The sequence below is a fragment of the Seriola lalandi genome, unplaced genomic scaffold (assembly GCF_002814215.2).
Source record: "Seriola lalandi dorsalis isolate HSWRI2012SDOR001 ecotype SW California unplaced genomic scaffold, Sedor1 jcf7180002054312, whole genome shotgun sequence".
In the NCBI taxonomy this organism is placed as follows: Eukaryota; Metazoa; Chordata; class Actinopteri; order Carangiformes; family Carangidae; genus Seriola; species Seriola lalandi.
The window spans coordinates 569,422-596,215 of record NW_019524865.1 but is presented as its reverse complement, the minus strand read 5'-3'; the positions used below and the strand labels follow the sequence as shown (position 1 = coordinate 596,215).

Below are 26,794 nucleotides of genomic sequence, written 5' to 3'. Positions count from 1 at the left end.
TATTGACCCAATCACTAACATGGTTATGTTGTTGACATGACATGACTCTGTGCAGTGGTTGAATGAAACTAACATGTTGATAATTATTCGCCTATGAATCAATGAAGATCAACTTCAACCATATGCTCACGTTGTTTTATAAAAGATAGTGTGGGTAACAGGGGCCGAGAGAGAGGAGGTGTCAGAAGACTGGAGAAAATATCTTATGTCAATACGAATATATTCTAGGTTAGTCACTTTGAGCTCAGGTGGCTGAAAACTCCTCTTAACTCTCTAACTTTTACTCAACAGTTCAATGAAACCTGTCCTTCTCTTCATTGAAGGAAAAATTCATCATAAAACGATAGATATTAGACTATTTGAAAGATTTCAGACGATAAAGTCAATATGTTCAAATAGGGACGGTTGTGTCTATAAGCTGGAAACCAGATCATCAGCTCAAAATTTATGCCAGCAGGAAAAATTCCCAAAATTACAATAAAAAACACTTTGGATGTTGTTATAATTTCTGACAAAGTCCATGTTTATTTGTCAATAAAGCAGCACCAGGATCAATACATAGACAACATTATCACTGTCTAACTGCTGGGTCAAATGTTCTACCTGTGCGATATTAAAATACTACTTTCACATCATATCAATAGATTCCTAAAATGAGGCTTTTATAAACATACTGATGACTCAATCTGTATTGAGACATGTTATTGAAATGATGTTAAAGAAGTCAGTGAGAAGTGTCGCACTGACTCCGCGCCGCTCTGGACCGTCCTCTGCGTCATCTCTGCCAGTTGGCTGCAGCTGTCTACATGTCACACTGCCAGTTGTGCGATGGCCTGGACAGAACGCCTACACTGAGATGTTGGTGTCTATCTGCTGCCAAGAGAAGTCTGATACAGTTCGTTAGTAGTGAGGAGACACCTCCACCACCTCCACCACCATATGAATAGGTGAAAAGCATTGTATGAATGTGCTTCCTCTGTTTCTGGAGGCCTGTTATCTTTTATTACAGAGGAACAGAGGAAGTCCTGCTCAAGTCTCAACTAATGTTCATAACCAACAATTTCATTCTTTTAGCTCTTCAGACCACCAGAGAAGACACAGTGGCAAGAACCACTTTTGAATTACCTCCATTTAAGTCTAAATCTGTCCATGGTCAGAGTTACTTTAGTTTACTTTTCCAAGTTATTTGAACTAATAACACACAAATCAATTTATCCTTCTCATCCATATTGAAACACCATTCAAACATTCACAGTATACGCTGGAAAAAAAATGTGGACCCCTCGGCGAATGGCATCAACAAAAGTTCATGGTCTCGGGAGTTACCAAACCTAGAGTCCAGTCAATGAAAGAAGACTGAAGGTGAAGGTTAGAGCTATTTTGAATTATAAAAAAAAAACACTTTTTGAATTTGCTATTCAAAAGAAACATCTGCTGAAAGGGTGATAACGTCATTCCACGGTCAGACAAACTGTCAATAAATGGAGACGATTTAGTTCTGTGGCTATAAGCGGGCGCCCGGCTAAGATGACTCCAAAAGCTCAATGCAGAATGATCAGTAACAACCCCAGACTAACAGCTAAAGGCTGAAAGGAAACACGGAGCTTGTTAACATCTCTGTTCATGAGTCACACAAATCACGGTGGATGGCCAGGTTTTTAAAAAGTAGTTTTGTGATTTCGTTTCTGACACTCAGGCATCATAAAGGCCCCAAATCTTTTAAAACAATACCAGGCCCTGATAAACAGAGTCCAAACCAAAAATGTAAATATCTGTCATTAAGCTCCCCACTTCTTTTCTTTCTTTTTTTTTTTTTTTTTTTTTACAGAGCTCTTCTCTACAACAGCCATATCGTACTGCAGGTTTTCAAACTACATTGTAGGAACAACAGATGGCGGCTGGCTTAACTGTTAGCGCGTCTGCCGGGTAGACGCCACAGTGATATCAGCCACGGAGGGCCAACTCACTGATCCAGTACAGAGGGAACACATGAAGAGAGCATCCGAGGGCAGCAAACCAATGTTAACAGTCCAACGGATCATCAACAAACCGCACGGGCGCAGAATACTAGTCTTTAGGGCTCACAAGTACGCCTGTGACAGACATGTATAAATATACACTCACGCTTCTCACACTTCCCCCTGTGGGCAGTCTGTGCGCTGTGTAGCCATCTGATAGCAGCAGCAGCAGTCTGCTCTCCCGTTCCCTCGTTCTCCCCCTCTCTTTATTTACTCTGCTGCGTTTATTTAACACATAGCTCCCAGCGAGGCAATAAATTAGCACTCAATATTAATCTGACTGATAATTACAGCTAGGCAGCTATACAGAGAAAGGAGTAGTACAATAGTGGCCACTGATCCTTCTCCTCCTCCTCCTCCTCCTCCTCCTCCTCTCCTCTGTTTATAACTTTACCCCTTTTATTCCGACTGCTCCGTTTGTACCACATCCCGTCTTTAATTTTTTCATTTAAGTAGTTTCTACATAATTATGAGATGTGGTCTAAAGTAGTTCAATGGGCTCGACAGTGTGCAGTGTTGGTATTTCAAGTATCTGCAAAAAAACACACACAATATGTAATTTGTGATGTTGTATTTGTGTGTGTGTTTTTTTTTTTTTATTATTACAAGGATCTTAATCATCACAACGTCTGGTTTAGCAAGAGATATTGGATGCGGATCCCCCAGAGTAATGAGAGCAATTCCCTTTGGTTTAACATGTGTTAATGTCTCTGTGATGTTGGTGCAATGGCCTGGGACCATGACTTGATAGGTCTGAATCCCAATATACACCGTCTTCAAAATTTGGCCTGTATGCCTGCATGTTTGTATCATCACATAGACTTGGTAAATTTGCCAGAATATGATGTTTAAAGATGTAAAAAAAAAAAACACGATTGGCTAAAACTTTAAACAGTCAGTGCACACATTTTTCCAACTCACCAGAATAAAAAAATCTGATCAAAAATTGCATTAAAAAAAAAATCCTACCTTAATTTACAATAGGCCTTTTTCACAGCTGACATTTTGACTTGTTATTGTGGAGAAAGTGCAGGCCCTAATAATGACATTAACAACACCTCTGTTCTATTCAAGTGTCTCAGTGAGCCGTGACAGTGTTACAGTGAACCAGCATGAACAATACCAGGACCCTGACAATGAAGTTGCTAAATGGAATTCAGCCATCATTAATTTCCTTTACACCTGCATTTTTCCTTCTGTGAAATGTCAAAATGTCTAAGTCCTATTAAGCTGCAATTTAATACTGACTAAGCTCAGCTCATGATGATTGGATGTTCACTACAACAACACACACAAGACAAAACACTTCCTCATTTGCAGCAACATTGTTTTGTTTTTTTTGCCAGCAGTTGTGTTGCTGAGACTCTGCGTTGAACGTGTCAAGAACCATATACTGCACAACTGCAATCAAACCCTGCTGAAACCGTCTCATTACTGTCTGCTTGCATGCCCGAGTACAGCGTTAGTTTGGAGGCGAGCTGACGTGGACCGTCAGCAGAGATGATCTTTTCCCGGTGAGAGTTGAGGACTTCAGGAACAAGACCGAGATGTTTAGACACGAGCCTTCCAGCTCCCAGGAAGTGTTGAGAATATTGATTTTGCAGTACTACAATGTATATCCCAGTGCAGTTGGGAACATTGTGACACCTTACATCTTTTCTGAGCTGTATTACAGTATTACAGCACACAAGCTATATTGAGCACAAAGACGCAGTGCACTACTCCTTAACTGCTCCAGTGAGCTATAACGTAACTCATCTCTGGTGTATAAATGTGACTCTGTCAATTACAGACTGCTGTAAGTGTGCTGGTTTTTCAGCAACAATGCTGCTAAGAAATTTCGATAGATCTACTCTGATGTCCATTCTTCTCTCAGTCTGCCCTGTTTTTTCCAGTGTATCAGGATTTCCTGTCCGTCTTCCTGCGTATGTCTTACCTGATTAACTGACGGAGCAGAGGGAGGCGAGTTTTTTGAGCAGCCTAATAGCTTTACATGCAGAACCATGTCAGCTGCAGCTGCAGATTACAATTACTGATACAACTGTTGGCTTATCTGTACCTCAGCCTCCTCCTCCTCCTCCTCTTCCTCCTCCTCCTCCACATCTACCCATTCCTTCACTCACCTCTATCCCTCTATTCCCTTCGATGCTACTCCTGCCATCTCCCCATCTCTTCAGCACCCTAATTTCCCAACATTTCCCTCTCTCCCTTCTTCTCTCCCTTCTTCTCTCCCTTTTCTGTTCTTCCTTTCCCGTTTTCCCCTGTTTTCATTACATCTTCTCTTTTCCAACTCACTCTTACTTCCTTCCTCTTTACTGTTCTTACTCTTTTTTTACCAGCCAGACACCAGAACAAGCTCTGTGATTAACTGAGCAAGAGTTCATATGTCTCAGTGTGCAGGCATTTATACAAAATCAAAGCACGTGTTGTGCGTCTACACAGTAATGATCCTTAAATGGCTTGAACAATGTCAATCCATTGAAATTCAAGACAAAGCCTGTGTGCTGAGCAAAGCAACTCATTTAAGCAGTTTTCCACTCATCTAAATGATATAATATCAGTGTGTTACCATATGTCTGACTAAATAAGCAGTCAGAGGGGTACATGATAAAACATCAAGCCATTCAGCAGCTCACATGTACTGCTATAATGAAGCATGTTCCCATCTGCCTCAGTCTGTTCCACTCTTACGTGTACATGTATGTATGTGTGTGTGTGCATGTGTGCGTGCGCGTGAACACAGCTGTTTCTCTCACACCCCTAACGAAAGTCTGAATGAGTTTCCTGAGTGTCTGAGAGAGAGACAACATTGTCTCTCCATCAGTACAGAATCTGTAGCTGATTACATGGATTTAAGTATAAACCAGAGAGGCAGGTTTGTCCAATCAGAGCCAACATCTGGCTCATTCCAGCAGGGCCGCCTGACAAACAGATAGGCAGGCAAGAGGGATCCCAGCGCTATCTTGCTCTGGAGTGGTGCCACCGCCTCAGAAAAACCATCTGGGGATCAAACACGGGGAATTTAGCTGAACGTTTAGCTCTATGGTCTTTGTTGTAAAAGTAGTGGCGGCATCGTTAGGGGAGTGATGGGTATTCTCTGCTAGTGTTTGTAGTTCTTCAATGGATACACAAAAAAAGCACAGACTGTGTGACAAAGATGAGAAGATGCATAGGTGTTAAAATAATAATATTACTTTGCCCTTTATTAAGTAAATATATTCTTAATCTCTTGAACAATGCAAGACCCACCAGGGAAATAAACTGGTACAAATGTTTAAACCCACAGACCATTAGTTACAGCAGTGGTTCCCAAAGTGGGAGTCTTAGGGATTGGGTAAAGGATGCCACACCTATGCTAATCAATTTCCATAAATAGTAACTTTAAAGTTCCTCTCCAGACACGTTTTAAACTATGTAAATATTCTCTGCTGTGATTAATATTTAGTTTCACATGATTTGACGTATGACACCCTGGCTGTCTGAATCTTTTTTAATGAGCAGCCTGTCATCAGTTCACTGCAGTTCGGTGTCTTGTATTATAAAAACATCATATGGATGCTCACAAGGTTAAACACTTAATGACCATCAGAGGGCGTCTTTAAAGACAGAGATTCCATGTACTGTATGTACAGTACTATACGTGACACCACCTCAACCACCAAACCCATGTAATGGCTTCATGTGATTTAAACAAGCGACTGACCTGAAGAGTTCTACGTCTGCTACAGGATCATGATTGATTGAGAGAGTGACAGTAACTGTGGTTCAGTGCAGGACACACTGCAGCTCCATTTATGTGTTTTGTCTTTATGTTATTCTCATTGAATGGATTGGATATGTGAGCATTTGTGTTGAAACTGCAATCTTGACTGATATCTTCCAGAGTGGCCATAAGCAAAACAGGAAAACGCTAAAGATTCACAGGGGACAACTTTCCAATTGTTGTGGCGTCAGCACTGACAATAAATGTAAATGACACACTGCAGTTTGAAATATTAAATGAGAGAAATCACAGATTACAGACTACATGCTTCGTTTTTAAACCTTTCCTGACTCACAGAAAGACTGTCATTAAGCCAACAAAGACATCTAAGCAAACAAAAAGGTACAGAAAGTCACAGACTGACTGAAGTTTTTCAGTCATAAATTACACAGATTTTGAATAAAGGCTAATTACTTCCTCTGGAACGATCCAGCTTTATTTTTGCAGTAAGGATAAAAGCAGGTGAGAGGAGGAACGCCAGCGGCTCTTGGCATGTGACAACTTCCGTGAAGACTAAAGTAATTTGAACATTACAATGAAATGTTCCCTGTCACCGTGCCACTACACAACCAATTCTGAAGCAATAAAAATGATGGGAGAGATGAAAGGTCATCGTACGGGGGAGAGAAAAGGTAAATTAAATTAACATGGGGAACCTCTGGCATAACATTTGTGACTGTTTTTCCAATGAGAGAATTTCACACTCGAAATTTAACTTAATACTGTGCAGGATGGGCACAGAGACAAAGCAGCAGACAGAGAGAGAGAGAGAGAGAGAGAGAGAGAGAGAGAGAGAGAGAGAGAGAGAGAGAGAGAGATGCTTCCACCTTGATGACGAGTCAGTGAAACATGGAATATCCTTCTGTTGCCATCTAGTGTCGCTCGGAGGAACTGGTAAATCCAACATTTCTCAACAGATGTTTTTACTGAGAAAAAACACACACATGTAGCTAATTCATACAACTTTTACTGATGAACTTAATCACCCCACACTACCCTTACCCTTGCAAATGAACCCTTCAAACCTTGGCATCTTGTTTTACTTGTTTTCTAGTTTTACTTATCTTGAGAATAAAACTGGGAACCACAGGTGAAGCTGAAATTCACCACCTGGCAAATTCACCTCCAAGAGTTTAACCTCTGGGGTGTAGCTGTCAGTGAGAGCTGTCCAACCGCACCATTTAAACAAGAAGAAAAAAAAAAGAAGACAACCAACTATTCTGCAGGTGGAGAATCATTCAAGAAAAAGCCTACATCTTCCGTTATGACTTAAATATTGTTCGTCTCATTGGTAAATTCCCACACCATTAAAACTCCACTCCCACAGTTAATTGAAGGCTTTCTGTTAAAATGTGTCACAGAAGACGTTACGCAACAATTTCCAGAGGCTGAAAACTGCTTCCCATGACGAGAAAACTTAATATTGATGTGTATTGGTGGAGAACCCCCCTCAATTCTGACACGAGGAAGCACCTGATTAAACATGAGGTAAGATTTTTGTGGACAGTTCATGAACGCATGCATTGGGGAAAGTATTGTAACTGTCCATTTTGATTTTTCTGTTAATTGTCCAGCCCTTTGGACAGTAGTTATTGTAGTAGACCGTAGGTGATACATGTAAAATTAATCAGACACATTTTTGCTATAATTGCTATAATCATGTATACACATAGTATCTTTAACCATCATACATTTTTCCCTGACGCATTATGTTCTTATTAGATGCAGCTGATTCACCCGTGATTCACAGCCATGTTTAAAGAATATAGAAAGCATGGATGGCTTTTTGTATTAGCTGAAGCTCCATCAGAGGAAGTTAAAGGGCAGCTAATAAAATAGGCTTCGTAATTGTTCTGTGGGAAAAGAGAGGGAGAGAGAGAGAGAGAGAGAAATTTACCGTATGCTAATGTGACTTATAACCTTTTTTTTGCTTTCAACAGGCGCCAAAAGGCCATTAATACATTATAAAAAGAGAAAATCCCTTTTAGCCCTTTTAGTTCGACTTGCTTCCTTTCTTTCCATTCTCCCGTGCCCCTCTCCCATTCTGAAATTAATCTGCAGAAGATTTGCTATTAACAAAGACTATTCACAGAGCGCGGCACAGCGGATGAGGGCCTTGGCTGAAAGATGAAGAAAGGGCCGGAGGAATGGCGGGATCACACAGTTCTCTGGGAGGAGGACAAAAGGCAGGATGAAATAGAGCGAGGGAGTGAAGGCTAAGACAAGACAGAAGCAACTAAATAGCAGATGCCACACATCATTGTCTGGCTCCCCCCAACTCGTGACTCAGAGCCGAGCCCACGCACACACCCAGGACAGGAAGCACTTAGTCACCTGTAGCACCTTCTCCTCACACCTTTGTTCCACACTCAGGGCTAAACTCCGTGCCTTGTTTCCTCCTCACACCGCAGCGATTCTTCACAAAGTTATTGGTCGCACATTTGCATCGTAGCTTTCTCCCCTTCACCTGCATGGCCTCCTGTTCCTCCCCTTCATCATAACTCTGCTGGTCACCTTCTAGTACATTTGTCAACTTTGGTACCTTTTGCAAGCGTTTTACCCGTTTTCCTTTTGTCTTAATTTAAAAGGTGGTCATACACACATCACTCTTGTGCAGTATTCACTGTGAAGAATGTTTATTCATCTTTTAACCCTATTTTTTATTTTTTAATCATACTTTTTCTCCTATTCATCCTCCCAGAGCATCGAAGAAACATCACAGTCATTCCTTCCCTCTGGTCTTCCCATTGTTGCTCTCCTCTTCCACCTCCTCACGATCCTCCTGGAAATGTTAAATTGCTTGTGAGGACTTCGTTTTCACCTGTTCGTTCATTTCTTCCTCTTCAGCTCACTTCTATAGGAAACGTGCGCCGTCTTCTCTTTCACTCTCATTCATTCTCGGCGCCTCTTCATTCTTCATCCTATCCCTTCACAAAATGTTCAGTCACTTCTTTTTCATCCTCACATCCTTCTTGCTCCCAATTACTTAGTAAATGCTTAATCAGCTGTCACCTCTTATTTCTCATCTTCTCATATGTTCAGTCTACCTCATCCTTTTTTCTCCAGGCAATATTGCATCACTGTCATCACTTTAAACTTTTCCCTCACAGGGTATGAAATTAACATGGGCCAGCTGCCAAATGTAGGCTGGTTCTGACCATGGCAGCCCACTAACTGTGCAAAGATACCACCAGCCATGTTGGCAGGTACTCTAATTTGGGGGCTCTACTCTGAAAATACATTTTAATTCTCAGAAATACATTTTCAAAGCACATGTCCTAAGTTACACCTACATTGTAAGCGGTATTCCACTATGTAGTCACTGACATTTGTACGTTTTTCTCTGACACCGAACACGGTTGTTGATGATTGCCGCTTGACAAGAGCTTCGACCATCGTTACATTTTCAAGAGGCGATAACACGCCCTCTGAGCAGCGCTACGTCTTCACGGCAGGTTGGAGGCTACAGTGAGTCGCTATTGGAAAAGTGAGGAGATTCACCTCTGCGAATTATAAGATGTATAAGCTGCCCAGCAAAGCAGACACTGCAAGCAACCAGCTGGTGAAATATAGTGGCAAAGTTATCAGTCAAAGCCAAGTCGCATTTCTCAGGAGTGGGAGACGAAAACAGAGTTAAAAGGAGAGAGAATTCATCAGGTGGACAGAAACATGACTCGAACTGAAGGGTAATGTTGCTGCGTGTCTGCTCCACGTGTATGCAGGCAAATTAGGAAATAATAAGTCAAATGCTTGTTATGTTGTGGACTTAATTTGACAAAAAAAAAAAAAAGAATTTGGTCTGGTGTGGCCAACATGGTGGCTAAAGCTTCCTGATGGTGGCAAACTAACTCAGCCGACATCAATTTGTTTCTCTACGTTTGCACTGTTATTATCATCCAACAAATAGCTTGGGTATTTTTGTAGCACTTTACCTCACAGCTCAGTAAAAATAATATAACATCATAGTAATAACAAAAGGGTGAAAACGCAATAATAGATGTCATGTAATGATGACATTATCTTTGTAATGACACGGTTTAATTCCTGTACTAAGTTAATGATGAAAACATTAGAACGTACTTGTATTAAGGTAATAATGGGATTTAACACTCCAGTAATCGTATTGTTTTATGTAGTATGTTTTTAATGACTTACTGAAATTAGGGGAGGACTTTGTATAAGCCCTCTGGACTTCCTTCCTCTCCTGCGTAATTATCTTTTTTTCCGTGTGGTAACCTCTTTGCAAATAAATACACTAAGCTAAACTAAACAGTAATAATAACATGGGAATAATGCATTATGGGAAAGCATTTTTCGGAGCTTAACCCATACAGGGCTTAACTTAGTACATTAATTGTTTTTGTTGACTATTTATCTGCTTGTTTTGCGGTCTTGTCTCCTTTTGGACTGTATATCTGACCGCTATCTATTTAGCAGCTAATCTAGCTAAATGTATGATATTATCAGTTGTTTTGTCTGATTGTCTGTTTTGTTTCTGCTGCTGTTGTCTCTTTTCAGACTGCACAGCACAGGCCCAGGAGGTAGAGCGGGTCGTCCACTAATCAGAAGGTTGGTGGTTCGATCCCCGGCTCCTCCAGACTGTGTATCCAAGTGTCCTTGGCCAAGTTACTGAACCCCACCTTGCCCCTGATGGCTGGAAGTCAATTAACTATTTTAATTAAACTGTACATGTAAAAACCCAACTAGGGATAAGAGTTGAAAATTAGCAATAGCTTTGAACTCTCTGTGCAACACATCAGTTTCATGCCTTGTATTGGAACAGATTTCATCATCCCTGTTAAATAAATATAACTAAACCAAACTAGACTAAACTAAACTAAACTAAACTAAACGTCTAAATATCTCAGTAATTATTCTTTTAAAAATCTGTCTCCTGTGATTCCTGAATGGAAAAGAAAGACAAAAATCGACAAAATGTTGATTTAAAAAAAAAAAAAAGACGTTGGGAAACAATGCAGGAAATATGCTCATGATATCTAGGTAATACTGTCAAAATTATCTATATTATTTCTTAGCTGACACTTGATTTTAGTGACTAGATTAAAACTGAGAGTTTTAATGCGTTGACCACGAATCAAGGCAACAAAATGCAAAACAACCCATAAACAACAAACCAGTCATAACATGGTGCTAGAAAATTCAAGAACCTGTTTCTACTTAATTTTGTTTTTAAATTACTTTAAATTGAACAGTTTCCCAGCATTGAATAGACTGGGCATAACCCTGTTTGCGTAAGAGCTATAAAACATGACATTGTCAACATCTTTGAGGTCGCACCTGAAAAGAGCTGCAGATGATGAGTGATCATGTCCTCCGATTTGACAACTGGGAAAAATCTAATTTGAATTAAGACTGTGACTTAAATCTGTCCGTACTCGTGTGTAGGCGCATATATGTATTCAAAGCACAAGAAACAGTAATTACAAGGAGCCCTCGGCATAAGGAGGTCCAGTCCTGCTCCACTGGTCATTCTGCTCACAACGTCCCTCCAGCGGCTTTCTATTAGGAGTGGGAGTGTGTTGTAGTGGAGATAAGACAGGTGCTACAGCATGTCTCAACACAGGGAGGGGGGAGAGGGGGGAGGGTCACGTGAAACTGGTGTGTAAAACAAGCTCTCCCCTTCCCATGACTATACCTCCAACCCTGCACCAGTCCTATCTCCAGCTCCAGGAAACTCTCAGGGTGCAATTTACCGCTTGCACTGCACTGATAATACTGTCTCCAGGGCAGGAAGGAGAGAGTGATGGGCTGGGATAGAAAAGAGAGGTAAAACAGAGGGAGATAGAGGGTGGGGGTGAGAGAGAAGAGAGAAAGAAGAGCAAGGAAGAGAGGGAGAGTGAAAATGGTGAAGAGAGGGGAGGGGGTGGAAAAAGAACAGCGATATAATAGGTGAAAGAAGAGGGAGGCAGGAGGGAATATCACCATGGAAATTACAAATGCAATCCCAAAGACCCAATTTGTGTCAGTGCAAAATGCTCCAACGTGTGATTTAACCAGAGAAAAGTGCACTGGACTGAATCATGACTTGTCCCTGCACAAACTTATCTCTTCAAATGAATCCGCTTTTACACAGCTTTATCGCTGAACTCACTGCATGTAAACCCTAAAGTCTTCAGTCAGAGCAAAATTCAGAAGCACTGGTTTGTCGCACACGGGCTACAACAGCTCTGCCAACTGGCCACTGGTCGATGTTGCAGCGGGAAGAGGATTTTTCCCATTATCCACCATATTCACTGAAGGACAGATCTGAGTGACAAATATGGTGCATAGGTTTTCTGTAGACTGTGAATGATGGTCAAGGTTGAAAGTAAAAAAACTCCCATAATAGCCTCTTTTCAGTAAGACAGAGGAAACACAGACCAGAAGGACAAATGTCATCAAAGTCCTGCCCAAGAATGTATTACTATCGATCTCCTGCCACTGGGGACTTTTCTTTAGAAAATGTCTTGAACAGTTTTATTTTCTACATTAAAAAATCACTTGACCTATGTTATAGATTTTTTTTTTTTTTTTTTTTTTTTAAGTTATTCCAAATGTTTACAGTAATTTTCAAACCTAGAGAAGTCTGTGATTTTAATAATGGCAACATCATGGTCTTTATCATTTTGTCACCTGTCAATGACATCATAACCTCTTTGCACATGCATGTCATCGTTGTGGTTGCCTGAAAATTGACTTTTTAAACTAGATTTAAGATTTAAATATACACTTTTAAAAAAAAAAAAAAAAAACATTAGTTGTTTTCAATTCTATGTTTTAACCGGATGAAGGATTTTAGTCATCAGACGACTGGATCATAAGTTATCAGAGAAAAGCTCAGCTCCCAGCCACTCCGGGTCATCCAGCGTCCACTGAACAACGTCAGCAAATCACACATTTTTAAAATGAAACTGCTTTATTCAGTGTTTTTACTGGTTATGATCACCGGATCCTCCGTCTTGGAGGAGGAGGAAGAGACCTCTGTAGATAACTAATAATGACTGACACTGAAGAAATGCAAACTGGAGGAAGCTGACTACAGTGGTGTTGAAGATGACAACTCCCGTGATCTCACGCTACTTCCTCACCAAACGCTTTATGTTATGCAGCAGAAGTTACATACTGTGCATTTAACTGACAATAAGAAATTTGACTGATTAAAATGATCAGTTAAACAGTTGAAATATCCACATCAGGTGCATCTAAGCATGTATCCCTCCGCCGCGGGTCTCACAGTTCACAGACAGAGCACCAGACTAACCCCGGAGGTAGATCCTGGCCTGTCTATTTTATTTGGAGGTGTGAAAAATACGACTGCAAGTTTCCGTTGTGTTAACCTGTTATTTCTCATTATTAATCAGCTGAGAGTGAAGGAGGAGGAGGTTTACGTTATAGTGCTTTCGGCGCTGTGTTTTTCCATTTTGTTAATCTGTTTATGCAATAGAAAGTCTGGCTACTATTTGCTATTCATTTTAATAAGTTATTTAATATTTTCCTACACAGAAGAGTCTATTATGCCGGTTATACACAGCGCACTAAGCACCAGAGGATTCCATACGTGTTTTCTTTACAGATACTCTTCTATTCTAAATAGTACATTTAAAGCATTGTGGTGCTACAGAGACATTCCAGCCTATAAATCATATTTCTTCATATACTTCTATGAGGAAAAAGCTTGTTTAGTACAAGACCCAACAAAAATGACATCATCTTCATTTTTATCTTTATTTTTTTCAGTGAAAACAACATGCGAAAATGACCTTTCCAACTGATGTCATGACTCATATCACAAAATGTATCAAAATAATCGCAATATGATTTTTTTTTTTTTGCATATGGTACAGCCCTATATAGAACAGTACCATATTCATATTCTATCATCTTAACCGTATGCAGTTCTGGTTTAGTCCATATATCACTCAGTTCTCATAACTGTAGAACATTGTGCATTCACTCTTTTGTATCTTTACCAAGAGCCAATAATTCGTTTGTTCCATATCAACATATTTCTTGTCATCCTTCCATCTTCCATACCAAGTAACTGATTCCAAAACTGAGCTACATGCATCTTACAGCCTCACATGGATCCCATCCCATGTCCTCCACTGTGGCAACTTCTGTGCATATTTGTGCACACCCAGAAAATAGCTAGTGAAAAACACCTATTGTTTAAGGATAATAAAAGGACAAACAGTAAATAGGTATAGGTGCCTATCAGCGTGGGTTCACCAGTGTGATGCACACATTGTTCTTTTGACTATTTTGGGGGGGGGGGGGCTACGGGGGTCAGGAGGTACACATGGGGTGATGTGTCACTGGCCTGCACAGTTGGTGTGTTTTGACTTGACACTTACACACATACATTATGATGAGTGCCTTAACCGGTTCACATCTTCATCTTCATGTTGTTTAGAAGAGATGCCTTTTTCACAAAAGTGGCTACAAACAATCAACTAATTAAAAGAAGCTGAGGACGTGATCCGAATGAGAACTGACAGTGAGGCACTCGCTTCACTTTCTATTGTTGTATTTTGAATCAGCTTCTGATTTGCAGATATGGTGCATGTTGTCAACACTGTGAATGGCCAGTGTGTTTAATATTGTCTCACTTAAATGACTGCTCAGTCAAAGCCTCCCATCACTAACTCAAAATTAGTTTCGCTGGCTGGCCTCCACAAATGAATGTAAGTGTTTGTAAGTGCTAGTTTCTATCAAAACTATCCCCTGTATAATTGTGTCGTATCATACATACATGAAACCAAATAGAGCTGAGTGTGACCTCGGTGATTTTGTGATGTTTACTAACAATGTGATCTAACGTCACCAGGTCAGGAAACAGGAAAACAGGAAACAAGGCAGGAACAAAGAAGCATTCGGCTTAAGGAAGGAGAATAATATATTTTCAATCCGTACATGAGCCTCTGTGTGTGTGTGTGTGTGTGTGTGTGTGTGTGTGTGTGTGTGTGTGTGTGTGTGTGTGTGTGTGTGCATGTACCAGTTGTTTGGTCTTCTCAGCTTCCTTGCGAGTGTGTTGTCTTTCCCGGTTCATGGCTTTAGTCATCTTCTGCATAGCTGCCTCCCTCTCTCTCTGTGCCGCCTTGGCCAACTCCTCTTTGTGAATCTTCTGCTTTTGTTCGTACCTGAAACACATGAAACGTATATACAAAATATGATGAATGCATTCATTGCCTGTTGCAATAAGTGTCAATGTCTTCTGATTGCGATCAAATGCTTTAGGCATGTATATCCACAAGGGGGCAGCATATACCAAATTTCAGGCCAGTCGAATCCATTCAATATCTAAGATTATTTATTTCTCCACAGGGAGGAATTATCAAGAAAACGGCAGGTTTCATCAAGTGAATTTTTTAACAATTTTTAGTTTAACAGTTGTTTTTGTTGTTCCTGTGTTACACATACCACAAAACTTGTATGTTCTGTGGTCTGATCTCCATCTTTCAAATGTCACTTGGTCCCTCCCTCACATTTCAATATTGACGGCCATCCAACATTTATTATAAACTTTAATTTCAAACTTTAGTTCCTAAGCTATAAACTACCAGTAGACTAATAAAATGTGTTTCTCCGTGGAGTCCAAAGTCAGTTAACACACTGATCCTTTTTATCATTTTTAACTGTGTGTGTGTGCATGTGTTTAGGCTGCACAGAGCCTGTAAAAGTGAAACATGCAGTAATACAACACACTGCATGGAATAAGAAGCTTGGTGATATTTTGATTGTGATACACAAGGTATCATTTAATATTTTATTCCAGATGATTTTTTTCCATTTGCTTTCATTTTTTTTTAAGTATTTTCACTCAGTGTAATCATGCATGATACTCCCAGCACAGCTGCTAGTCAGTGAATTCCAGAGGCAGCTCCAATGTGTCTGAATATAAAGCTTATAAAGGGAGCATGAGCCAAGTCACATTTCTGAAATGGTCACAGTGCTGCTCTAAGGAATCTCACCCTTGATTCTAGTTTTCTTGATTGTGCATTTAAAATGAATGTGGCACACATTTCTAATCCTAGTACTTTACTAAACCATTTTTTTAGCAAGAAATATTTTATAGTGGTTTACAATCACTCAAGAGCAGATAGTTTTATCATAAAAGGTTTATATATATATATATATATGTTTACCAGGCATAAATCAGCGAAAATGTTTGTCAACCAATTAGAATCTATATTAAATGAATTACATGTTTTCTTGAACCCACCTCCTCTGCTCTTCCTTAGTGCGGGAGTCTGGTTTGCTAGTGCTGGACTGGGTGCTGGGCTGGGGCCGGTGCTGTGAGCTCTGCTGAGGTCGTGAGCTTGGGCTGGGACTGCGAGAGGCACCTGGACAAAGACACAGATATCAAAGGGCAAAACTCTTGCAGAAGAAAAGTTATTATGTGACTTACAGTATTACTATTGAAATAAACCCTGTTACTATTATTGGATGTAATTATTGCATAGTGTAGATAATGTCTAAAAATGGGTACCTGATTATTTAACGTGATTACATTAAAAAAATCTAGGGGTTGATTGATATTCGAGGATGAGACAAATTTCTCCAGTGTGTTTATAGTGCGTCTGTTCATAAGCTCTAAAAGTGTTTAATTAGCCCAGTTTGACTTGTGGGTGGCTTATGATGGCCTGCATGTGTGTGTGTGTGTGTGTGTGTGTGTGTGTGTGTGTGTGGCTGACAGTAAATAAATTCCTGATAAGTGAAAATGAGTGAAAGGCCCCTCTGATGTTTTTACTAGAGAACTGTGAACCGACCAGATTATCTGATAAGATGCTAATAATCACAGCTGTCACACGGCATCATAATGAGGAGCTCAAAGAGACTGAAAAATTATCCTGACCACTTCAAGAGCCTGGCAGGAGAGAGCGTGAGAGAATGTGGCTGACAGACAATGTGAGATTTACATTTGGCTTTAAAGGAATTTTATCCTCAAACTAGCAGCATCTCAGGTGGTGGTCATGAAAATGTTTCTATCTCCAAGAAGTAGTTTTCTAAGAAACAGGTGTTGGGAAAAGGGAAAAAGTGTTGGTACTGATTATAGTGGGAACTCCCGCACTACCCCACTAACCATCATATATGTTTTGAAGTTTTGACATTAGCAGGAACATGTTTATGTATGTATGTGAACAGTGTCAGTAGTAAAAGATTTGTTTGTTTTTTTTATTATTAAAAACGACTGACATTTAACACAGGCATTTATTTACATTTCAGCATATCTCATATTCCAGAAGTGCAAGCTGCCAGATTATAGACCCTGTGTGTAAAAATAGGGGAACGGTGGAAAGAACCATGCTTGACACGGTGCCGATGGACACACACACCAGCTCAAATAACAGCGAATCATATCTGACAGCTGTGATGGAGCCTGAATACAACGCAGCCAGATACAATGGTTGTAAGCTGTAAGATACCTGTGTCTTTCTGAGCGCTTGAGGGTGATGATGATGTGCGTTCTGGAGCAATGTTGGCTACTCCTCTCATCCTCTGGAGAACATCTTCTGACAGCTAGACAGAGGGATAAAGAGAAAATTTAAAAAGGACAAAGATGGGTAGGTTCAAGACACAGAATCGACACAGATTTGAGAGATTAAGGTTTTTCATCCCTCGTTTTATTTTCTATACAGTAGAAACAATCATAGGTTTTGCTGCAAGTTTCTACAAACTCAACAGTTTACTTGCAAATCATGCACATTATTTGGTGTCATTTTCATTCAAATGAAAATCATCCTTTTATCTTTTTTAATCCTTTCTGGAAGAACAGAGTGACTTTGTCCTGAAGAAAAACACATGAACCAGCTGAGTATGCCAAAAACATTGGATCGCTGTCTGTGTGTGTGTCCAGGGAAATGGTTAAAAACGGTTACACCAAAAACCACAGAAGTCGGCACCAGCCATTGACTCACTGTTTCTATGACTCACAAGATTTGAATGTGCAGGCAGGGCTGGTATATGTGATTATCTGAGAGGCTCTTTGTTTTTGCTTTTTGTACACAATTATACAAACATGTTCACAATCATTGTGATGCACGGGAGTTCCTGACCCACAAACTCTTCACTTCTGTGGTTTATCTTTTATATTCCAGTTGTTGTTATACTGGACAAACTTGCACTTGTACGTGTACAGCTAGGTCTGAAGGTGCCTTCAAATACTGCAGGAAATTTGACAGTTAAATCGAACAAGTTCTCATACATTTCAGAAAATAGGAATGCTTTGGATACAGTCGCACTAGTACCATTCATACATCTTATGTGTGTGCATGTATGCAAGTGGCATAATTAGAGATTAGAGATAACAACAACCTGATAGTTGCTACTTCACTGAGCTCTTCTAGTTAAAATTTTCCTGTGTGTTGCACAGTTAGAGCACTCTTCTGACCACACCCAGCACTTACGTTATACCTGTCACCACACTCAATAGGCTGTGAAGGCCAAGTTGCACTGAACACACTTCTACATCACTACAATAAGGTGAAACACCATTTGAAAATTACTGCAAAAAAAGCACCACTTGGTAAAGTTTTTGCTTAGTGTCAGTTAAAATAAAAATCCATCATGATACAGAAAGTGTGAGGCTTTAGCTACAAAAGTATTAAGTCTTGACAGTCTGAGTCAAAGGTTGTGTTAATGCATTCTGTGAAAGCAGCCGTTTTGATGCACTGTTCAAAATGGGTCATTTTTGTTATTCCTGTGTTACACACATTCTTGTTGTTTCTGCTTCCTGTCATCTGTCATCAAGTCTCCATCTGGTGACATGAAGTCTTGGACACTGTTAATGCAGTATAAGATAGGGAGCACATTTGCATTAAAGCAACAAAACTCTCTGCTAATGCAAGTGCATGAGAATCATTGTGATGTTATTACAACTGTATAGATGTATGTAGAACTGCAACAATTAGTTGACTAGTAAACTTATAGATAATTAATAAGCGACTATTTTGATGATCAAATCAGAAAGGTCAAATATTTGTTGTTGTTTCTTGCTTCTCAAACATGAAGATTTGATGTTTCTAAATGCAAATGAACACAAACTACTAGCATACCTCAGCTGCTAAAAGCAATGTGTATGGACGAAAAGGATTTTATTTTAAATCTCTATTAACTACATTTAAAATGTTTCAGGATAGATTTTACTTTTCTATGTTGGCAACATATACAGTTGCATTAACATTCAATTGGTTGGTCATGACTTGCACAAAATTCCGACATATACAACAGCACTGGAAGGCAGCAGGGTCAAGAAGCAGAGAGCAGGAAGCCAAACTTCATTCAAAATTTACCAATTTAAAGCCACTTTGGTTATGGTCATATATAGCCTCATAGATACAACAACAATTTATTGCTCGGTTTTCTTAGCTGCTAGTTGGACGCGTTATCTCTAACGTTGTTAGCAAACGCTGGACAGCAGCTAGTGCACAGTGAAAAATATGGGATTGCTAATGAATTCAGTACTGCAATGTGGATAATGATTATGCCAAATTTACCAGAAGACCTTGACGGTTTCTAAAAAATACGTCGGTCATCTACCAGATATATTCCTTTGCCGATAAGCAAGGCACACTTCTACCTGCAGCTTATTACGGCTGATGTTTGGTGTAACGAAAAGAAAAAAAAAAGAGACAGAGGTATGTTTCAGGTCGTATATCAACCCTCCCCTGACCCCGCATCCGTTCACATCCTCCTCACTTCAGCAGTCGCTTCACATGTTGTTGACTTTACCTCAGGTCAACTCATAACACACGGGTAACTTCATTTGCCTGTGCAGCAACACGCTAACTGCTAGTTAGCGCTAGGCGTGACATTAAAGTAACGTTAGCATGGCTTATCAAACGCTAGCTAAACTAGCATTACCTTGACTCCACGAAGAATCCTGACTCTGTCCTCGTCGTCGACACCGAAAGAGACTTTTCTGGTCGTACTCTCTCCTGAGCCCATTCCTTCTGGTGTCCCGTGACGGCGTTGCTAATTGTCTTATGTGGAATAATCCTACTAACATCAAATAATGTTAGTGTCCTGCCCAATGACAGAATTTGTGACAGATGGGATATGGGTTGCCAGATTCTTTTTAGATCATCCCCCGCTCTCATAGATAGGTGTAAAACCCAGACCATAGTTTGCTATTTGTATATTAGTAAGATGGAGCAAATAACTTAAATAAGATTATTCATAAAACAATTTATCTGCGTGTGTCTTATACGTGCAGTTAGGTAAAATATAAACCGCTGAATCACCGTTAGTTACCTATTTACATCCCAACCTGGCAACCCCAGTGTCACACACTACATCTTGCATGAATGAACTTTCAAGAGCCAATCACACACCACATGCACCGTATTGTCATATATATACACATTATTATAGATACACAGACATTTTGAGACACAAACATCATAATCCTCAGAGTTTATTTGAAGCATAAACACAAACATGTCTCGTATATTCAGCCTGTGTTCACAGTGAAGTTTGTGTACATTTTACTGTTTACTGTATATAAAGAAAATAAAAGGCAAAACACACAATATTCAAGAGACATTTAGTTAACTTTAAATAGACAGAATTGAAACATGCCAAATAGCACACCAGAAGGACTGAAGAATGACTAAAGAAAATCCCAAAAAGCTAATTAATTTATGGAACACTTGTACTGAGCTATATCCTCCACAAAAATCACCCTGATCATGAATAATAAATGATCTCATGTGATTAATCCATTACCTTAATACAGTCATGCTAGACAGTAAATACACACCTTTGTATAATAGCATGGCTTTATGAGATGGCGCATGGCATGGTTGATTTGTGTGATTTTATGTGTGGTAGCCAATTACATTCCAAAGCTTTTATCTGAGAAGGGGAAGTCACATTTCCACTGCAATGACACAAAAGTGCAACATCTGTACTTTTCACTGTATTTCCATGCAGACTTTTGAGAAACCAGTAAAGTACAAAGACCAATCATAGTTACATAGAGGAACACATCAATTAATTCTATGCTTGGGAAGTAGGGCTTGACTTTATGCAAAAAAAAAAATATTGCAATTATTTTTGGCAGATATTGCGATTGTGATATGCGATTGATGATATGCGATTTCAGTTGGAATGGTGATTTTTGCATTTCATTTTCACTGAAAAGAACATTTTAAAATGATGATGATGTGATTTTTTGTTTGGTCTTGTACCAAATAAACATGTTCCTTTAACATCTGGAGAATATGATTTGTAGGCTGGGGCGTGTCTGTTGCACCACAATGCTTATGTTGCTCACAATGCAATGTGACACATTTTGCCTTTTTGCAATTGCAGCTCCTGTGAATTTTTGTATCTCCTGCCATTTGGATATTGCACTTAGCCATATTGTGATTTAGATTATATTTTGATTAATTGTGCAGCCCTATTGGGAAATATTAAACAAAAACAGTTGCGTTCACATCCCACTGTGCAGTGTGATCCAGGACTCTGGTTTGTTTGAATGAATACTGAACGCTGGGTAAACCGGCTCCCTAAACACAGCCTTGAAGGTATGGAGGTGCTCCCTACGCCCTTTGATGCTATGGAACGTTAACGTCCCCCCCTCATAGTCCAGCGCTACCTCAATCTTCAGCGGAGGATGGGTCATGTCCCCCAGAGCCACATTACAGGAGGACTGGCACACTGTCAGCTTGCCGTTTTTCCACTGCAATCGCCAGGACACAGAGTTGTGCCCCAGGCGACTGTGGTCGCCACGGCGAGGGATGGTCTTGTAACACACGCCCAGTGACCACATGCTGTTGGCCCCCACCTCTACCACCCATACATGCTCGCCACATGAGAAACCCTGACTGCACATAACCTGAGGTGCGCTTGTAAAACGCTCTGGGTGCTCCGCATATGCCTGCTTGGTGGAGCTGTACTTGACTGTGCGCAGATCATTGGACACTATCAAGCTGGGGTGGGCGGTGCAGATGTTGAAGGTGAGATCCAGGGGGTTGAGGAGGAGGTGAAGAGAATCCAGGAAGGAGGTCATTTCTGAGCAGAAGTCTTGGGTTTTGAGGCCTGTGTGGACACGCCTGGTGTTGAGCGGCGCCTTCGAGGGGATCATGGAGGGACTGGTGTCTTCGACAACTTCTCTCATTTTATGGTCAATCTGCATGAACCTACAGAGCAGAGGGAATTCCATTGGGTCACAATGCTGCTATGTGGTTCCCTGCTTATGCTTGGCATCACCTGTCTTTACTTAAATAGGCTTAAAGACTTATCAGCTCATACTGTTTGTATAAAACACTTTTCTATTTCTATCTATTTTTAGACTGGAACGCAACAGCCGGGCCAGCCCTGTAATCTGGAATGTCCCTGACTGACTGACTGACTGACTGACTGACTGAATGTCTGGTTCTGTTGTACCTGTGTATGAAGATGCACGTGTCAGTCTCATTGAGTGCCTCTGTGGCACTTTGCTGGACCTTCATTAACTGCTGCTGCTGCTCTTCCAGTGCGCTCAGTCCGAGCTGCCAGCTTTTTCTGCGCTGGCCTCTCTCCTCCTCCAGAAGCACAATCAGACGCTCCCTGTACCTGAACACAGCACAATAATAACACATCAATAGGTGGTTGGAGGTTGGAGATTTTTTTGGACAAGTGGGTGATTAGATATATTTTACAATGTTTAATTTCGGTTGCTGAGCAGATTTCTCCCCTGTTCTTTCATGTTATTCTTCCATCTTTGTCTAGCGCCACCGTGACGCTGACAAATTGTGGTTTGAATGAAATGTCTCAAGTACTTTAAGCTCAGTGTATTTGTCATATTGAGCATGTTAGCATGTTGATGCTAGCTCTACCTGAACACAGCTTCACAAGGCTCTTGGTTTGGCTGTTGATTCTCAGTCTTGTGGCCACTTTTACAAAGATATTACGTTCACAACACTCACTGGTCGATCCTGTTCTTCCAGTAATTCTACTGAGTGTACTGTAAATTGAGCAGTGAATGTGTCAGTCAAAAACCTAATATAGTGCATGATCTTACTAATTTAAATACAAAGTGTGCGTTACTATTTTTAGGATACTATTGAAATTACATACAAACATGACAGAAGGAGATGTTATACATCATTCACCCTGGTGCATAGCACTATTTCTAATCATCCTCAGTTAGAAATAGTGCTATTGTCCACAGATTCTATAGTCAACTAGGTGATGGGATGAAAGTTCCAGTTATACATTTAGACCCTGAAAACATGATATAAAAACATGAAGATGTATGACTAAATAAGCTGGAAAAAGACTTCCTTACATATTATTTAATAGGAGTTTAACACTCTAACATCTGCTATTCTGCTTCACCAGGACTGTGTGGATGTGGTTTGATTGGATTTGATTAACAGTGGCCCTGAAACATCAGTAAACAACCCCACAGCTGTCATCAGTCTGACTTCAAAGCAGTGAGAGGAGTACAGAGAAAAAACTGCACAGGCAAACCCCTCATGTGAACACAAGGTCAGACACTGACTGAGAACATGTTTTCAGAGCTTTTAAAAATGCATCTTTGAATACATTAGTGGAAGCGCTCGAGGACGCCACGAGAATGATCAACACCAGCACACGCGCAGTCTGTTACCTGTCCACGAGTGCAGCTATACCGTCCATGAGAGTGACAGCCTTGTTGATCAGTTTGTCTCCCACAGCTTCAGAGGCTCCCTGCTCCTCTGCCGTCTTCCCGAGGAGACTCTCGGTCATCTGCAGCCTGCAGCAAACCACCTGCGAACATGTGCATTTAAGGCTTCTGTGTCTTTATCTCTGTAGGAAGAAAATCTGGAATAACTGGATGTGAGTGTCTTGTAACAAACAAAAGCATATTTTCATATCAGGTGATATATGTTAAGATTACATGTGACTGTCAACACAGGTGTCATCAAAATATTTTAATCACTGGCCTGGATTTGGCAACTCACGCCAACCCTGCTGGCTTCATTACACATGCTGTTGCCGGTCAGACATGTTTTTTGCATTGCAGAACAATGCCAGCGAGCCACATAGCTGCCAGTCCCTTTATTCAAGCTTCAAATATTTGACCTTTATCATTGTTGTTTCCCACTGGCACAAAGCATAGCCTCAACAACCTGCACTCTCTGAAGTGCTCTGTTTGGTAATGGCTCATTTTACAGGTTGATTGTTTCAGAATGATAGTGAAACGTTTCCTGAGAAGAATAATGTATTTATTGCTAATTTAAGCCAAAAAATAGGACTTCCCTTGAGAGAAAAGTTTGACTGAACACAAGTAAACATTCATTCATTAGTGTTGTTCTCCAGGTTTGTCAAACTGTGTGCTTGCCTGTACAACTTTCACATTGTGACTATTTCATGTAATTATCTATAATTTAATTACAATTACTACCACAGAAATTATACAGGACTTTGATCCATGAAATAAAATCTCACCCTGTCTTTCACTTCAGCACCAATTCCACTTTTTGTTGATGTTTGCAAAATCCTGTTATACCGTCATGACAACAATATCACTGCTCAGGTAAATGTCAACGGGACCAAACAATAACTACCTTGTTGCGGCTCTCCAGCGCCCGCCTCATCTCTTCTTCGGCTACGACGAAGGTGAGAACATCGTGGTTCTGGTGATGACCTTCTATCAAGCATGTGCCACACAGCAAGGTCATGTCACTGGAGCAAAAGTACTCAAACAAACGCTGGTGGACGGTGCAGCCCTTCACTCCCATCTCATTCAGAGGCTCCACCACAGCGTGCGCCTTGAACGACTCCTTCTCGTGGTGTCTCTGGAGGTGCCTGGCGCACAGCGACACCTCGCACTTCAGGCAGGTCTTCACAGCCGGCGACTGTTCGTCTATACATTGGTCGCAGAAAACCTCCATCCTCCCAGGCTTGGCGTCAGGAAGCCCGCGCAGATGCGCAGCGGTGGCTCGGTAACCCTCGATGATGCTGCAGAGTTTGAAGTTTCTCTTCAGGGAGTCCAGACCCTGATATTCCTCACGACACTCTGGGCAACATGGAACCGTCGTGCTGCCTTGGGTGACAGCGGTCTTGCAGATGCAGGCTAGACAGTAGTTGTGCCCACAGGGTAGAACCACCGGATCAGAGTAGAGCTGGAGGCAGATGGGGCAACTCAGCTCGTAAGCAAGCAGCTCCTCTGGCTTGGACAAAGACATGATGGGAGGTGATGAGGTTGGAGTCTTCTTTTGTTATTTCTCTTTTCTTATCACGCCTCTTGTCAAAAATATCTGCTCATCTCACCTCACATCCACCCTTTATCGTATTACTGTCTCTGGTATTTCGTCTGGTCTTGCCACCTGGCAAGGCTGCAGGTGACTCTGCAGTGACAACAGGTAATATACAGAACAAACAAGGAAGTCAACGGCCCTTAACTATTTATCTCAATGGTAGGTGTATCCGCGAATGTGTGCAAGACAACATTCCTTTCCAAGAGGCCCGTCTGCTGCCAAGAATTTACACCACCATCAGGGCTGCTGTTGATGGTAAATATATGCTCCACATGACACTATTATACACACGACCTCAGGAGTCATAGACCTGAAACTCACAGCACACAAATCTAACTTTATGCAAGAAAAAGCTGTACACAAACACACACACACAGTGAACTCAGTTTTTCTTCAATTGGTTCTTCAATTGGTTTCAATTCCGCAGCCAATGAGGTGTATAAAACTTCAAAGAACATAAGAAATGCATAGTGGTCAATCTCAAAAGAGATTCAAACGTTTTATCCATCACTGTTTGGTTCACTGTGAGTGTATAAGTGTACGAGTGCGTTGCTGTATGTGCTTGGATGTACACAAATGGGGGAACCTGGTACTGTACACAGTAAAAATCACATGCGCAAACGTCTCATGTTGACTGTAAACACAAACAGGGGAAGAACCTCATCACTTCCACCTCCTTCAGTGTTGCTGTGTTGTAGCCTGTGTTTTCATCAAGGGTGCATTCAAGAGAGGTTTCCAGTATAGAGGTATTAATGTCACCTAGACCAATATAAAGTGAAGTGGGGTGAAGGTGAAGGTCAGTAAAGGTGAAAAGTGTTTTCTAAAATTAGCCATCCAACCATTTGAAAGTGATGGCTCCAGCTGTTTCCAAAATAACCAGTGACTGCAGGTCCTCTGTCCTAAGTCCTTGTTTGACATAACTCACAGGGGCTCATAAGAATATTGAAGCATTTAAGTTGTGACTGTGATTATCTGACAGTTTGGCTCCTCTTTCTTCAGGTTGTTGAAACATGCAACAAAAACTCCACACTTAACAGTCAAACAGTATTTATTATAATGGCTGTGTCATTGATAGGCTTCACGGGTTTTCCATCATTAAATTAGCCAACGCAAAGTTGTAAATGAGTCATCGCTGATCTGCTTCACTGCTCTCTGTCTGTCTGTGAGTACTGTTCCAGGTAGAGGAAACACACACACATGAAACCTGTTAAAAAAAAATTAATAATCAAATTATAAAACTCAGCTTGAGAATTCTTTTTTTGATGTTGGATAGAGCAGATGACAAAACAATTACAACTCATGCTCCTCTTACTGTGAACTCACATGGTTTTCATCATCAGTTTGCTAAATTGGCACAAAACCGTTGAGGTTCCATCATGACCTGAATAAATTGAGTGCTTGCTAGTTGACTGATTGAAACCTCAAGCAAAGGCAAGTAAGTTTTTTGAAATTACAAACTGTCAATTGATTGGTGAAAAGGGGGATGACACAAGAGTTTGGAAATAAATCAATCAATCCATCACTAAAAGACCCAGGATTCATTAGCAACAAAATGAAACAGGTAATAGCTGAATCAAAGATAAAAAAAAAAATTAAAAATAGGACTCAGAAAGTATTCACAGCACTTTTTTCACATTTTCTTATGTGGCAGTCTGAAGTTAAAATCATTTATTTTTTCCGTCGTCAATCTAAACTCAATACCCCATAAGTGAAAAGAGAATTTATTTATTCATTTATTTTTTTTATTGCAGTAGCATGAAAAACAATACGGATCAAAGACA

General features: G+C 40.5%; 2 protein-coding genes across 4 annotated transcripts in view; both read right to left on the bottom strand.

Annotated features, from left to right (window-relative positions):
* Nucleotides 1–19,844, bottom strand: part of LOC111655269 (MICOS complex subunit mic25a-like) — a 78,693-nt gene extending 58,849 nt beyond the window's left edge. For all 3 annotated transcript variants that reach the window (XM_023406601.2, XM_087174084.1, XM_087174085.1), the window contains exons 1-4: nucleotides 19,645–19,844; nucleotides 17,208–17,301; nucleotides 16,004–16,124; nucleotides 14,777–14,921 (exon numbers count right to left, since the gene is read on the bottom strand). In XM_023406601.2, coding sequence (XP_023262369.1) covers nucleotides 14,777–14,921; nucleotides 16,004–16,124; nucleotides 17,208–17,301; nucleotides 19,645–19,728 — 444 coding nt within the window. In that variant the 5' untranslated portion in view covers nucleotides 19,729–19,844. The remainder of the gene's footprint in view (nucleotides 1–14,776; nucleotides 14,922–16,003; nucleotides 16,125–17,207; nucleotides 17,302–19,644) is intronic.
* A 337-nt stretch (nucleotides 19,845–20,181) lies between these two features.
* Nucleotides 20,182–25,104, bottom strand: LOC111655263 (E3 ubiquitin/ISG15 ligase TRIM25). The gene is made up of 4 exons (XM_023406592.2): nucleotides 24,321–25,104; nucleotides 23,381–23,520; nucleotides 22,174–22,341; nucleotides 20,182–21,926 (listed from the first exon to the last, which is right to left on the bottom strand). The coding sequence occupies exons 1-4, from the start codon at nucleotides 24,939–24,941 to the stop codon at nucleotides 21,218–21,220; spliced, it is 1,638 nt and encodes a 545-aa protein (XP_023262360.1). The 5' UTR covers nucleotides 24,942–25,104; the 3' UTR covers nucleotides 20,182–21,217.
* Nucleotides 25,105–26,794: the final 1,690 nt, after the last annotated feature.